The sequence below is a fragment of the Ahaetulla prasina genome, chromosome 2 (assembly GCF_028640845.1).
Source record: "Ahaetulla prasina isolate Xishuangbanna chromosome 2, ASM2864084v1, whole genome shotgun sequence".
Taxonomy (NCBI): domain Eukaryota; kingdom Metazoa; phylum Chordata; class Lepidosauria; order Squamata; family Colubridae; genus Ahaetulla; species Ahaetulla prasina.
In genome coordinates, this window is record NC_080540.1 from 259,594,710 (window position 1) to 259,610,055 (window position 15,346).

A 15,346-nucleotide genomic window follows, 5' to 3' on the forward strand; every position below is an offset into this window, starting at 1 on the left:
CAGGGCATCTCCCCTCTTCTATAATGCAAAAAAGCTAAAATTTATTAGGAAAGCAATACAGAATTTGCTCAAATGGCAGTAATGATTGAAACACAAATATCTTTGAAAATTAAACCACCTAAAGAAATTGGGATGGGCTAAGCTCCTGTTTGCTGCTCGTGATTTTTAAACTCCTTTTTATAAAGCTTCAATAGGGATTCTCTCATTTATTTTGCTTCCTCCTCTCCACTCATATTGTTCATACTGAGGATTATTAAGTGCTGGAACAAGACTAATATGCTCCCCCCCACCCCGGTGCATGCACACACAGCCCACTTGCACGGCCCCTGCACATGCACGCACGTCCCGCCCCCACCCCCACCCCCTCATATGCGCAGCAGAGACCCAAAGACTATTTCCATACAAATTAACCATTTATAAACTGAAATGAAATATAAAATATATTCCAATATTGTTTTTCTTTTTAAAAAATTGGTTCTGTAATTTTTTTAAAAATTTCCCCTTCATGGGCCCCCTTTGAACTCCATGGGTCCCAGAACAATGTACCGGCTAAACCCCCATCTCCTCAGGTCTGCTCTCTTGTTTTCTCTTCCCAATGCAGCAGCTCCCTTTGTTCACCTCATCTCCCTTTTTTAACACTGCTGCTTTAAGTTGGAAGAGATAGATGGACAAGTGACTCTGTTTTGGAAAATGTTTTGTGTGTCTATGTAATAGGAGGTTCGTTTGTCTTACAAAGGCAAGAAATTCCTATCAGAAATTACTATAACATTCATTGATATAGTTTTGCCCTTTTCTGAGCAAGATTTCTGGGCAGTGTATATATTCATAAATGCAAATATATCTATCATATGAACACATTAATTGATATGAAATCTTCACATCTGGATTCAGCTGTAATTGCCAATCCTAGGTTGAAAGGCAAGGAAACTGGGCATTTACACAGCATTTACCTAGAGTTGTAATTTTTCCATCATCTCTTTCTTGTCTATAATCATCATTTTGAGCTTTTAAATAACTTTCAGTTAAATAAATAGCATTTTTAAACTGATCCCTGAAAATCATAAGTGTGTTTTTTTCTTTCAAATCAGATTTTGGAAGAGAAACCTGCCATCTCAGAGGTTGCCACAAAGAAGAGGGAGTCAAACTATTCTCCAAAGCATCTGAGGGTAGAACAAGAAGCAATGGGTGGAAACTAATCAAGGAGAGAAGCAACTTAGAACTAAGGAGAAATTTCCTGACAGTTAGAACCATTAATCAGTGGAACAACTTGCCTCCAAAAGTTGTGAATGCTCCAACACTGGAAAAATTTAAGAAAATGTTGGATAACCATTTGTCTGAAATGGTGTAGGGTTTCCTGCCTCGGCAAGGGGTTGGACTAGAAGGCCTCCAAGGTCCCTTCCAACTCTGTTATTATTATATTATTATATCAGCTGAAATTCAATCTTTACTAGCCTGCTAATAAAAAGAAAACTCTCAATGTTGACTGCCTTCTATAAAAGTCCCTTGTGTTAAAAAAATTCTGGCTTATGTAGAAATGTTCTGAAAATGTCAGTTAAAAGATGAACTTGGGATGTATCAACTATAGAAAAAAAATGAAAAATGTGGGTCCAAATTTATTAAAGTTATGTAAAAATGACCCTATAAATATGTTATTGTACACATCTAGGTGCTAGTCTCTCTCTCTCTCTCTCAGACTCAACCAATCCTTACCACAGGTGTTTCTGTTGTTGATGCTGGTGCAGAACAAGAAAACCCTTCAGACAAAGCATCAAGAAGTTCACTTTCACTCAGGGGCTAGAAATCAGAACAAATTATTAAAAATGTTTTAATACATGTCTAAATGTCCCTTTTTTCCTTCATAGGGTGACTGAATACTGAACTCTTCATTTAGAATGCTTAATTATGAAAGAATTAGTAGTAAATTAAATAAGTATCCAATTGGAAGACATAAAGTCAGAACAAAAGCTTTCAATTTATTTATTTCTAAACTAGAAAAATATATATATAAGGTTCTTGACCAATCTGTGTACCCACCTGAGGTTTTTCTTCAGGTTTTGGCAAAAGTGGCTTCCCATCTTTATCCTGTGGAAGGAAAAAAAGGAGTCTAGCAATTACTGAATTATGGAAGTTAGTCAAATATTACACATAATTCTGTCCCAAATTTAGGACATCACTCATCTCATAGAATCAAGTATATATGTTTCCAGAGTGACTGTAACAAATGCCTGCAGCTGCTTTTATTAACTGCATCTTTTAATTAGCTTCTGCTCCTTCCTCAAATACATTTGTGAAAAAGATGCTGTCACCATTGCTGAAAGATGAGCTGGAAGATTTAGCGACTGCAAGATATATCTTTTCACCAACTTAGTAATTTTGAGAAGAGTCAACATACAATCAAGTTACATCATTCATACTAATTCAGTATGAATTCAGTATGATATATTGTACAAGGCATTCATAGTCAAGGATCCGCATGCAATTTAAAATGCTATTGTCTAGATTAAGGTGAACAATGTAGCTTCCAGGACTCCCCAAACCAAAATTCAACATAAAAAGCAGGAATAACTGCAGAAGGAACATTCTTAACTGCATTTTGCTGTTACAGGTTCCAATGAGTGAATTTTTTGTCAATGAATTTTGCTTTTGCAACTTTAGAAATACTTTAGTTTTAATGTTGATTAATTTATTATGACATAAAAAGGGTCCTGTCAGTTGCCTTTTTAAATTAAAAAGAAAAGACAAGCTAGCTTTTTCTATTTACTCTTACAATGTAACAAACTTTCTGCTCTAGCCCCAATTAGTTAATTATTTCTTTTGTCATAGTAGGCACCCAATACCTTCTAGACCCATAATCCAGATCCATAATTTTCATTAATATGTAACTTCCCTTGCCAATGCCTATACTGAACTTTATGCCACAATTCTGCAGAAAGTTTATTAAAACATAAAACTACATTTTTAATAACAACAAAAGTGAAGCATATAAGAAAAATAACCTCTATTACCTTTACTTCAGTTAATCTGTAATCAGGAGGGATGGTTTCTTCCTTTTCCCCAAGTTTCTCGTGTTTCTCTTTTTTTGATTTTTCCTGAACAACAAGAATACAAGAAATAGAAACTTTCAACAACAAGACAGTTTCAGTGTAATTCATCAGGATTTTCCCATTGCTTTGTATTATACTTACAAAACAATAACTTAATCTATTTTTGACTATCATAGAAATTCTTTACCACATCCCAATTCCCTATCACATGAAGAGCATGAGAAGAATTCAAGAAGTAGTCATTTTGAGATATATTCCTTAAATCCACAGCAACCTCCATGCTCTTCTTCTTTCATGCCGCTTTCAAGATACTATTTTAGAATATTTTCTGGTTGTGACGGCAATGTTGCAGTGTTGCCTGGTAAGCTTTGAATTGCTTAAGCATAGTTTGTGGAACAAGTCATAATTGACCTGAGTTCATACATCAGGCTCAGCCACAAACCAGAATGGTTGGCTTCACACAATGCATGAAGCCACAAACATATATAATTATGAATATGGGTGGATTTCAGTGTTGAAATCCCCCCACTGTTCATGGCACTGTTCCATCATTGGAGAAATACTTTCAAAAAATTGAGAATTAAATGCTAGCAATTATAGAAAATTTACACTTCATAAGAAACTATTTTGGTACTTTTGGAAAATAAGAAAGGCCCCCTCTATTGTAATCAACAAATTAGGTATTTTATTACTTTCACTTTATCCACAGCAGGTTTTTTTTCTTCTGGAGCAGGCTCACTCTTTCCTAGGCTTCCAGATAAGGCTTCTAGTGCTTCGTTAGTTGCTTGTGTGCTCTATAAATAACAAGCAAAATCAATTAAGAGGTATTTTTAAAAACTGATTGAAAAATAAGAAATATAATACTATTGATCTCAAATTTAACATAAAATATCAGTTTCTATTATAATAGTACTGTAATGTAGAACTGATTAGACTAAGAAAAAAAATAGTAGTTAGGTATAGTCAAAATTTATATGGAATTTTTTTCTAGATTAATTACATTTAAAGACTAGTTTGCCAAAATCCTAAGTTAAATTGGACTTAGTCACCCCCTGAATCAGGGAAAAACTTCAATCTAACAATCCCAAATATACAAAAAGAGAAAAAAAATCCAAATTATCTCAGCTCCCAAATTATTTATATCAGCATTTCTCAACTTCCATAACTTTAAGATGTGTGAACTGCTAATTCTGGGTGGTCTATACTGAAATTATATGCTATAAAAGGAGGTTTTATGAGGATGCTAAGGATAGCAATAGCAATAACAATAGCAGTTAGACTTATATACCGCTCCATACTGTTTTATAGCAGCGGTCCCCAACCTTTCCAGTCATGGTAGCGCGACAGGGAGGGGAGAGGGAATAGTTTTGCACATGTGTGCTGCTTGTACAAATGCAGCTTTGCACGCTTGCACTCTACTTGGTATTGGGCCATGGACCAGGGATTGAATACGTTACTCTCTGAACAGTTTACAATGTCAGCATATTGCCCCCAACAATCTGGATTCTCATTTTACTGACCTTGGAATGATGAAAGCGGAGTCAACCTTGAGTTGGTCAGGATCGAACTCCTGGCAGTGGGCAGAGTCTAACCACTTGGCCACCACAGCTTTGCCATAAAATCAATTATTGGAAAGTGCATCTTGGGATTTTTTGTATTAATTTTATATTAATTTCTGTAACTGGTTACTCACTGGTGAAGTGACTGTAGGAGCTGAAGATTTCACAGAAGACACAGTTGAAGCTGAGACAGCTTCTTCTGCAGATGTGTTCTGGGGCTTAGTTAGCTCGGACTTCTAAAGCAAGATGACATAAACAGATACTGATTACAGGATTTACCTTTGCATACATAGATCAGGAGGTTTTATTTGTTTAACAGGCAGATATAATGAGATTCCAGTCAATCTTAGCACAATTAAAATATTTGATTTAGAAAACATTGAACATTTCATCTTTATATTCAAGGAATAAATCCTTTACTGCCACATTTTATTTATTTATTTATTTATTTATTTATTTATTTATTTATTTATTTATTTATTTATTTATTTATTATTCAAGTTTTTATATCGCCCTTCTCCGAAGACTCAGGGCTGTGTACAGCAAATAAAACGACAATAATCCCAAAAACATTTTAAAATACAGTAACTAGTTTAAAAATCTAATTTAACCGCTGTATAATTAAAAATATTAGATAAGAAAATTTACAAAAGATAAAAACCTCGGTTAAAAGCCCGATAAAAAAACCCCAGTATAAAATCTATCAGGCCAGCCCCGCTTGGTGAAAAAAGAAAGTCTTGAGCTCGCGTTTAAAGGTCCGAAGATCAGGGAGAAGACGGAGTCCCACCGGCAGCTCGTTCCACAAGGCCGGGGCCCCCACAGAGAACGCTCTTCCCCTGGGGGCCACCAGCCGACATTGGTTGGCCGACGGTACCCTAAGGAGGCCCTCCCTGTGAGAGCGCACTGGACGCACCGGACGATGGGAGGTAACTGGCGGCAGCAGGCAGTCCCGTAAATATCCCGGTCCCATGCCATGGAGCACTTTAAAGGTGATAACCAACACCTTGAAGCGCACCCAGAAGACCACCATATTAGAAGCAAACAAAACTTTTCAGTTTTTAGATTATACATACCCACACATACAAACACTCTCTCCTTCCTTCTTGCACGTGTACACACATACACACACACAGCTATTGCCATCTCAAATGTGACTTCATTTTTGTGGTCTCTAAGAATATACTCACTGGTGAAACTTCTGATGAAGCCAGAGGTTGCACAGGAAGAGCTACAGGAGGTACAGCTACTTTTTCTTTGGGAGTTTTGGGGGGCTTATCTACCACAGGTTTCTTGGAGGGAAAAATGATTGAATTTTAATCATTAAAAGGTATGACTGTTTGAGCACCATTAAAATGAGTTGTGCCTAAATCTCTATTTCTCAGCATGCTACCTAAACCTTAACAAATGATGAATTATATAAAAGCAGAATATAAGGTGAAGTTATACTATGGATGAATTTACACAATTTTTCATCTGCCTCTATTCAATGCAGTCTTCTTCATCTGCTTCTATCCAATGCAATCTCAATCTGAAATTCTACTGATGCATTGTGAAATACTATTCTCAGATTTCTCAAAAGAACTTCCCAGCTGAAGACTTTGTTTCTGGATTTATATCACTGCTCATCTTACTTTTACATGACACTAAGCAGCTTACAACAAAACAAATAAAATACATAACATAAGACAATATTTTTTTAAAAATAAAAATAAAAATAATAAAACATGGCATCCAGGCATAATCTAACCAACCATTAGGAGACAGTGTCTAATCCATGAATAGGCACATGATCAACTATCATAATATAATATGTATTTTATTCTCCTTATGTACACTGAGAGCATATACACCAAAGACAAATTCCTTGTGTGTCCAATCACACTTGGCCAATAAAGAATTCTATTCTATTCCAAAAGGCAGCAGGGACAGGCCAAACAAAGATGGGATGATGTTCCAAAGGATGATGTTCAAAAAATTTCTGCTTCTGGACTCCACCAGGCAACCTTTCTTAGCTGAAGGGAGTGGAACATTTCCTTCTCACCATATTGGGGTAGAATCAGTAGAAAAAATAATCTAATTCAATACAATATTTTGGATTTAACTGTACCATTTTGGGAAAAGAAATATACCTTAGATGTATCAGCAAGTTCAGTTGGTTTTGATTTTTCTGTGGAAGAAGCAGGACAGACAAAGTCTTTTGAAAATTCATCAATGAGTTCAGTTTCACTAATTGGCTGTAAAACAAAAAGGGAAAATAGATACATAGTAATCAATTTAAAAACAGACAAAAATGACAGCGACAATAGCAATAGCACTTAGACTACTTCATAATTCCTTACAGCCCTCTCTAAGCAGTTTGCAGAGTCAGCAGACAGCCCTCAACAATCTAGGTCCTCATTTTACCAACCTCAGAAGGATGGAAGGCCGAGTCGACCTTGAGCCGGTCAGGATCAAACTCCTAGCAGTGGGCAGAGTTAGCCTGCAATACTGCTTTCTAACTACTGTGCCACCACAGCTCTTATAGTACAAATACCTATCAACATTTATCAAGATACCATTCTTCAGCAGAGGTAAGAACATGATTACTGTAGGGTAGGTATTTGGTTGGAAAAATATATACATTTCTGTTCAAAAGATAGGAATCTGAACTCCCCTCCCCTGAAGGAACAGCACTGTATTAATAACATGTTTGCAAAAAAGAGAATCTTGCAGTTTCCCTTTCTTCTGAAGATCCAGTTATCTGCTTTAATGTAAACTGATACCACACCAATAGCATATTATATTATACACCTAACAATAAGTAAGATTTATAAAACAATAATCATATATTCCAAGATATTCATTCAACTTTTATGAGATTTTATTCAATAATGAAAAGCATGCTTCTGTTACAGTATACTGTAAATCAAAAGAAGATCTGAAATTTTTAGAGTAATAGGCTTTGGTAAAATATTGTTTTACTTGCACTATAAGAGACAGAAAACTAAGGTAAGAAGTGCCGAAGGAGGATATATATTTTGAGTTTTTAAAGAAAGAATGTGAACCACTGGTGGGGGATAATAGAGGCTTATAAAATCATCCATATAAGGAAAAATTCAGTATTAAAAAAGTTTTTTTCTCATCCCTCCACAGTATTAGAATCTGGTCTTATCTATTGAAGTAATATATGAGGAGATTTGTGAATGATAACAGGAAGTAATTTTTTCAATTACATGTGGTTAAATTATATAAATCACTGCCATCAAATGTGCTAATGGCAACCAATGTATGAAGACAAATTGATATAAGAATAAGGCTATTCATTTGTATTTCTTGTATATTACAATCAGAAAAAAAAGTCCACAAGTGTCAGTTGCTGGGAATCAGCAATGAAAGAACACTTTTGATTTCCTGTCATCTTTCTGAATTTCCTGCATGTACAGAATTGGAACCTGTGACTTTGTTTTGATCTAACATGGTATTGTATTTGTTATTGCAAAAATAGAAAGGAAAAGAATAATAAAAAGAAAAGAAAAATCTTTATTAAGAACTTCCCTTTGTAATATACTAGACTTCCTCCAAAGTGAATATTGAATGTATTCTCAATATGTTTGGAAAAAAGAATTGATAAAATTTTCACTCAACGTTCTTTTTCAACAGAACTAACAGAAAATAAATATTTTTAAAATTGTTAAACAACCTTTGGTTTCTCTTCGGCTGCTGGCAACAGTGGCTTCCCATCTTTGTCCTAATATTAAAAAAAAAAAGAACTATTGTTAAGAATGCAATTTGTATTCAATCAAAATAAAAAATAGTGAAGATACAAAAGAAGTCCAGACTGGAACAGAAATATTTTCTCAATTTCCCAGAATTTTAATAGTAGTTCTGGGAAATTGACAAAATAACAATAATTACATAATTATAACAATAATTCAGATGCACAGTTGATTACTGAGAAGAAACGGATCAAGTTACAGCTGATGTAGTAAACCTAGTGTCATTACTAGGCTTTGGCCATGCTGTCCAGTTGTCAAATTCCATATACTAGGTATGTAAATTCAAGAAAATATACTCTGACAATTTTAGGTTTTGTTGCATTCCAGTTTATATAGTTCATTAAATGAATGGTCAAAAGTCAAGGACAACCTCTAAATTCTGTCACAATCTTTTTCTACACAGACTTAATGGAGTTCCTAAAATTCTAAGTTATTTTTTGTTGTATAAAAGATTAAACTAGTTGATCTAAGTGTCTCAGATGCTGAATATACCACTGGTACAAACAATGTTATCAACTAATGTTGTACCAGTAAATACTGCCGCTGAGTAGTATCTGATAGATGACATTTGTCCTTAGCAGAGAATATGATAAAAATTCATCTTCATCATCTATTACTTGGGCCAAAGTCAGTATCATCACTTTCATCCAATTTTTCCATATCAGCATCTTTATTCCAATTAATGTTGGATTTCCCCATAAAAACAATTTAGCAGGGGAAAAAGCATCGGATCCTTCTTTTTAGACATTATATACCATTGCTTCCTATTGTAACTAGTATAATTGTTTCTAGAGATGCTAGTTCTATTATATTTAGATGTTAATATTACCCATCTAGCCAAATGTGCTGTATTTGTATATCCCTAAGAAAATTAACACCATTTTTTCGCTTCCAGTATTTAATATTTGACAATTGGTAAGCTTGATGATATAGCTCCAGATTCCAAAAACCAGCCGTCAACAGGTACATAGAGATAAACAACTTCTACACACTATTCAAAAGAACAATTAAAAAGCTAAAAGACCACATGACTCCCTTGCCAGTAATCACTACCCAGATCTGGGGTGGAATCGTTATAGTATGCCCTTTTCATCAGATGGTTGCAAAGGGATCAAACAAGTATTTCCCTATTCTTGCCTTTCATGGCACATCAAAGCAGTGAAGGATGAAAGAGCAACCAGGTCAAGAATCCCAGTGCTCAAACTGCAATTATCCCTTTTATCCTGAACACAATATAGCAAAATTTAGAAAAAAGTGACCTTAAAGTAAAACCAGTAAGACATCGACTAAACAACTGAATAATTTAATATCCCAGTGCAATTGCTAAACTAACAAAAATAATATATATTGCTGTCACTGAAAGCTGGAGATTATTAGTTACCAAGGTTGGTTTTAATCTGTATTCAGGAGGAATTGTATCATCACGTTCACCGGGTTTCTTTTCTTTCCTTTCTATGGCCTTTGGCTAAAGAGGGGGGAAAAACAATTTATCAATATAAAAGATGATTCTTTGGAAATCTAAATCTAAATGCATACTCTAATATCAATCGGATTTAAAAGTGCCTAAACCTAAATCAATCATATCAATGAACGATGAACCATATACACCTAAGTATTTCACGACTATTGAACATATAGTATTTAATTAAATAGCACTTTATTCTCCCATAGTTGCAACCTAATTTTATTATTTTTTATTTACAAATACCTCTTAATGTATTTAATTGTGCTTAATCCAAATTTAGGAGTACAAATCTTTTACCAACAAGCAAATATTGTTCTGGTTGATTATCTGTATATTTGTTGATTTTGTTTACAAAATATTTTGCTTTTATTTCTTTATAAATAACTCAAGCCATATTTCTTCTTCCTCCCATTTCCCCACAGCAACAGACCTGTAAGGTGAGTTATGATGAGAGTGAATGCCTGGCCCAATATCATCTAGTTGATTTTCTTGGCTAAAGTAGGACCAGAACTCTCAATCTTCTGGTTTCTACCCTGGTGTCTTAATCATTAGATCAAAGTGACTCTATTTTGGGCTCGTTCCCCAAAATGTTTGTAGCACAGATATACCTCTTCAACTTCAACAATGGAACTAGTATCTTCTTCAGGTTCAGGTTCAGGCATACCAAGTGTATCCACAAGAGCATCCAGGGCACTATCACTAATTGTCACCTAAATTGTAAAACCAAAGTGCAATTATTAAAAAAAAAACAATACAGGCAATTCCTTATATCTGCACATGTGCTGGAATTATTGGTTATAATGCTGTATTGACAACTCAGATTTTTCAGCAATTGTCTTATAGTATAATCTAGACCAGGGGTCAGCAACCTGCAGCTCTGGAGCTGCAAAGCTCTTTCAGCCCTCTGCTGCGGCTCCCTGTCACTCAAAATATGTTGTCACAACCACCAATGTGTGACACCCATAGGCACACAATTTATTGAGCTTTTCAACCTTGATAGGCCAACCATGGATAAATTGAAGAAAAGAAAAGTTTAATAAGAAAACAGAACATTTAATTCAACTACATATGCTAGTTTTGTGGCCACTCAAGAAACAGTCAGGCACGGGAAGGGTTTTGTTGGTCCTGGTGTTTTATTTTCTGTGGGAAACGGGTCTAAATGGCTTTTTGAGTGTTTTAAGGTTGCAAACCCCTGATCTAGACCCGATAGCTAAAAGATTTGAATGTAGAATGGTAAATTATGCACTTTTCCATTACAGGGCAATAGTCTGTCTTTTTATATTTAATACTGATTTCAAGTAATCGATAATAATGCAGGTTCATCAACCATAATAGTACTACATCCACAATCAATCTTGAAATGTGGTGGAAGACTTAATTGTGGTATAACAATTGTGAGCTCAGAAAAGTAGAATGATCTATACAAGAAATAATTATGAGAAGTCTCAGGAAAATTAATCCCGGTTTAGTTCAATAAAAAAGTGGGGGGGGGATCCATAAATTGAGTAATTTTCTAGATAATGTGCCAAATGTGTTCTCTCCAGCATCAGTGCTATAATTATTATTCAATACTAAATAGTAGATTAATGTCATCCTAATGTGTTTTTAGAAATTGTTTGTGATCCTGTGCATCAATAAACATTTGGGATGATTATAACGCAACATGTAACGGAGATAGAAAGGAAATAAAGAAGTCGTGCCCAATAAAACACAATAGCCACGGTAACAACTGATCGTTTTGGCAGACAATGAAATCACATCCTGATTTCATATCTGAAATTCAAACATAGATGTGTTTGAAATCTTGTAGCAACTAAAGGATATATATCTTATGTGTGCATTATCTGTATTTTCAAATATAAAACTTGACCCCCTTTAAATATCAACTACAGATTAGAGCTATATACATCAAACTGTTCAAAGATTCATAATATGCTGTGGATATTTGCTGTGTGTGATATATGCTGTGTGTGACATTTTCTCATCTAAAGCATTCTGGTGGATGGGCCCCATTAAGATGAAACACAATAAGGTCCTCATTTTAAAAGCATTTTGGAAAATGCTGACTGAGAAAAGCGGAAAAGATGAAAATATTTTCTTCAGTTGAAAAGACTCATCCAGTTCAATTAATATGATTCAATATAAATTCTCACGATATAGTTTGAACATATATAATAAGGACTGAAAAAAGAGGCTCAGAGTTTTTGTTATCTAACTTTTGCAGCAGCCTTCTAAAATCCTTAGTCACAATAATGTTGTGCATCTATTATTGAGTATCAGAACATTTAATATGGTAACATATCTACCTCTTCCAATTTTGGTTTCTTCTCTTTGGGAGGAGCCGAACTGCTGACCGATGTTGCAGAATGGGCTTGTAAAAGCTCATCTTTTGCTGCAGGCTTATAGCACAAATATATAAATATATAATAAATAAATATAAACACAAAATGTATTGGCATAAATTATAAAAGCAATGCATTAAATCAACATTAATGTATTAATGAGTGTATTAATGTATTAAAAGTAATGTATTAAATTAAATGTATTGTTATTGCTAAAGCAATGCATTAAAACTTCCTTTCTAAACCGATATTTCAAGCTTGGCAATATTCCTTTAAAAGACAGTAAAACCAGTACCTCTTTTGGCCTGACTTCCTTTTCTCCAGCAGATGGTACAGTAGTGCAAGTGAAATCAGATGACAGAGCATCTGCAAGGTCATCGTCTGTCATTGTTGGCTAAATGAAAACATAAACTGGGTTAGACTTATTCTAGTTGCCCAATAGCTCTTTACAGGTTATGGGCACCATATAGTTTAATGCAAATACTTCATAGCCAAATTAGTTAATTTCTAATCTGGAAACACCCATCATTTTCTATTAATAGAAGAAGTAACATCAAAATTAAAGACAAAAGGCAAAAAAGAGATGATTTGCAATCTAGTTTTTCAATGGCCTGTTTTTCTAGCAGTTCTTGGCTATTCAATGATTGCATTCACACATAATATCAGGTGTGTTTTTTAATGGTGTTTTTTAATTCAAATAAAATACAGAGAGTCCTCAACTTAAGACCATTTGTTTAACAACAATTCACAATGGCCTTGGAAAAAGTGATTTATAACCTACATTCACACTTATGACCACTGCATCACCCCCATAGTCACATGATCACAATTCAGGCGCTTGGCAACCAGCTTACAACAATGACCTGTTGCAGCATCCTGCATTCATATAATCGCAATTTGCAACCTTTTTTTTTTTTTGCCAATTTCCACCCATTGTGGAAAGTCGCTCAATGGAAGCTGGATTTGCTTAACAGCCACATGACATACTAAACAACTATTGTTATTCACTTAATAAAATTGTCATAACATTGGATCCAACTTGACTTATGGCCACAATGACTTATGATGGAAATTCTGACCCCAATTGTGATTGTAAATCAAGGAGAACCTACATTAACATGGAGGTCAGGCAATGGCAAAAACAAACCAACATTATAATTTAGCACAATAAGTGTATTCAGCAACTGTGATTATAGAGTTGAAGAGAAAACTGACCATTAAAACATCAGAGTAAGGTGTGTCTTTTCCTCTACAAATACCAGATTCTTCCAAAATTATTTGGAAAAGATAGCTATTATTTGAACATAAACTGGGAATCTATCTTTTTTCAGAATTACTATTTATTTGTTTAAAAAATCCTTTCCAACAGAATTTTAATAGAGAAAATATTACTGCCTCCTCTTATATTCTATTAGAAAATATTGCTTTGATTGACTTTTTTCTGGGATTAGTCACCAAATTAAAACTATACATACCTTAATTTAGCAAAAGTTTTTGAAATATAATTAAAGAATTAAAAGAGATTCTGAATTTTAGTCAATGACTGTGCCCATATATTTTATATTAGAAATGAAAAGCCACACCTTATAGTCTGAATCCACAATTCTTGTCCCACACATACAAAATCTTTTTTACATAACATTCTGCATCGATTCCTAGAGATTACTTATTGAATTCAACAAAAATAATAATATCAAAAATAATGCTATCTACTATTGTTTGACTGCCAAACAAATTGCATAAACCTGCACATTTCTAGTGGTTTGAGTTAGTCACTTGTTTAAGACCATGACTATTCATATATAGTAAATTGGTTGCATCCCAACAAATCAGTTTTCTCTGTGATTAAATATTAGATTTAATTTTCAGATGTTTTGTAGCAGATGGGAACATAAATATAGCACCTGACTGCAACATCCTAAAACAGAAGCATCTTTTTCTCAGGCTCACCCAAAATGTTTAAGATGTTGCAATTAGTGTGTGCTCCTGATCACCAATTAGAGATTAAATCCAAACCACTGCACAGTCTATTATATGTGCCTAAAGGTATTTATTTGATTTGTGTTTGAAACACACATGTATAACTTTTTATGTAAAGTAATAATTTTCTATCTTCACATTTTGTACTGAACAAATTAACCATACCTGTGATTCTCCCACTGAAACCGATGGAGAAGCTATTTTACCATCACCTTTACTCTGAAAAAGAAAAGTATGTTTGTGATAATATTTTAAGCAGTCTGCCTTATAGGAAGTGGTTGGAACATAATTCTGAGTAGTTTATACCTCCAATAATTTCCTGTATTCTGGAGGAATTGTGCTCTCCCATTTGCCCAATTCTTCTATGTTTAAGGACAACATTGGGTCCTACATCAAAGGAAAAGTTACATTTTATTCTTGAGCTCAACAATTAATTCATAATTATATAAAATATATTAACATAAGATTCCAATTTATTAATAAAAATATGTTAAGTTCATTTTAATGCTAGTTAGTAATCCACGCAAAACAGTAATCCCTAATATTTGGTAAAAATGACTGCTTATGGTAGGAAAAATCAAGACAAGCTGATGTCTACATCTACAAATGTCTTTTCTGTTCTTTTATTCTATCACTATTGTACAGAACAAATTTCATTTTACCTCAATTATCTAACAATTGAGAACTGCAGTTCATGTTGTTAAGACAAATTAGATAATATTTTACCTAATACTTAAAACATGCTGGGTTTTAAAATAACATACCATCTGGCAGGTGGTGATAATTATCAGGATAATTTAATGATTAGGATTAATTATTGGAAAAGGAAATAAACTCACTATAGTTTGAAATAAAAAGATCCCTTGCTTAGAGTGCAGAACATGATTATTCTTCCTCTATACTTTGAGATCCAACTATTCGCTTCTTATCTGACTATGTGAATAATAAAAAACATTAACCTACCCAGTTATATATTAATAATGGTATTAAGTAGAGTTTCTAAATACCCAAACCTTCTTTCTCCTGCATTTTGATTACAAAGAGAGGGAGGAAAGTCCATAGGTACAGACATATTTTCAAATGTTATTGTCTAAAATAGTTCTACTCTTTTTGCTGTTCTATAATTTTATTCCTCCCAGAAACTCAGCAAGAAGCCTAGACTGTCATTCAACCTCCCTGTTTTCTAATATGTAAACTTTAA

The 15,346-nt window shown here is 34.0% G+C and overlaps 1 protein-coding gene across 9 annotated transcripts in view; it reads right to left on the reverse strand.

Annotated features, from left to right (window-relative positions):
- CAST (calpastatin) overlaps positions 1-15,346 on the reverse strand; it is a 74,928-nt gene that overhangs the window by 9,944 nt on the left and 49,638 nt on the right. For 8 of the 9 annotated variants that reach the window (XM_058168015.1, XM_058168012.1, XM_058168016.1 and 5 more), the window contains 14 exons: positions 14,452-14,532; positions 14,311-14,364; positions 12,461-12,559; positions 12,130-12,222; positions 10,432-10,533; positions 9,740-9,823; positions 8,283-8,330; positions 6,733-6,837; positions 5,791-5,892; positions 4,738-4,839; positions 3,737-3,838; positions 3,006-3,089; positions 2,035-2,082; positions 1,711-1,794 (listed from right to left, as the gene is read on the reverse strand). In XM_058168015.1, coding sequence (XP_058023998.1) covers positions 1,711-1,794; positions 2,035-2,082; positions 3,006-3,089; positions 3,737-3,838; positions 4,738-4,839; positions 5,791-5,892; positions 6,733-6,837; positions 8,283-8,330; positions 9,740-9,823; positions 10,432-10,533; positions 12,130-12,222; positions 12,461-12,559; positions 14,311-14,364; positions 14,452-14,532 — 1,188 coding nt within the window. The remainder of the gene's footprint in view (positions 1-1,710; positions 1,795-2,034; positions 2,083-3,005; positions 3,090-3,736; positions 3,839-4,737; positions 4,840-5,790; positions 5,893-6,732; positions 6,838-8,282; positions 8,331-9,739; positions 9,824-10,431; positions 10,534-12,129; positions 12,223-12,460; positions 12,560-14,310; positions 14,365-14,451; positions 14,533-15,346) is intronic. The other variant, XM_058168017.1, reaches the window with a different exon arrangement.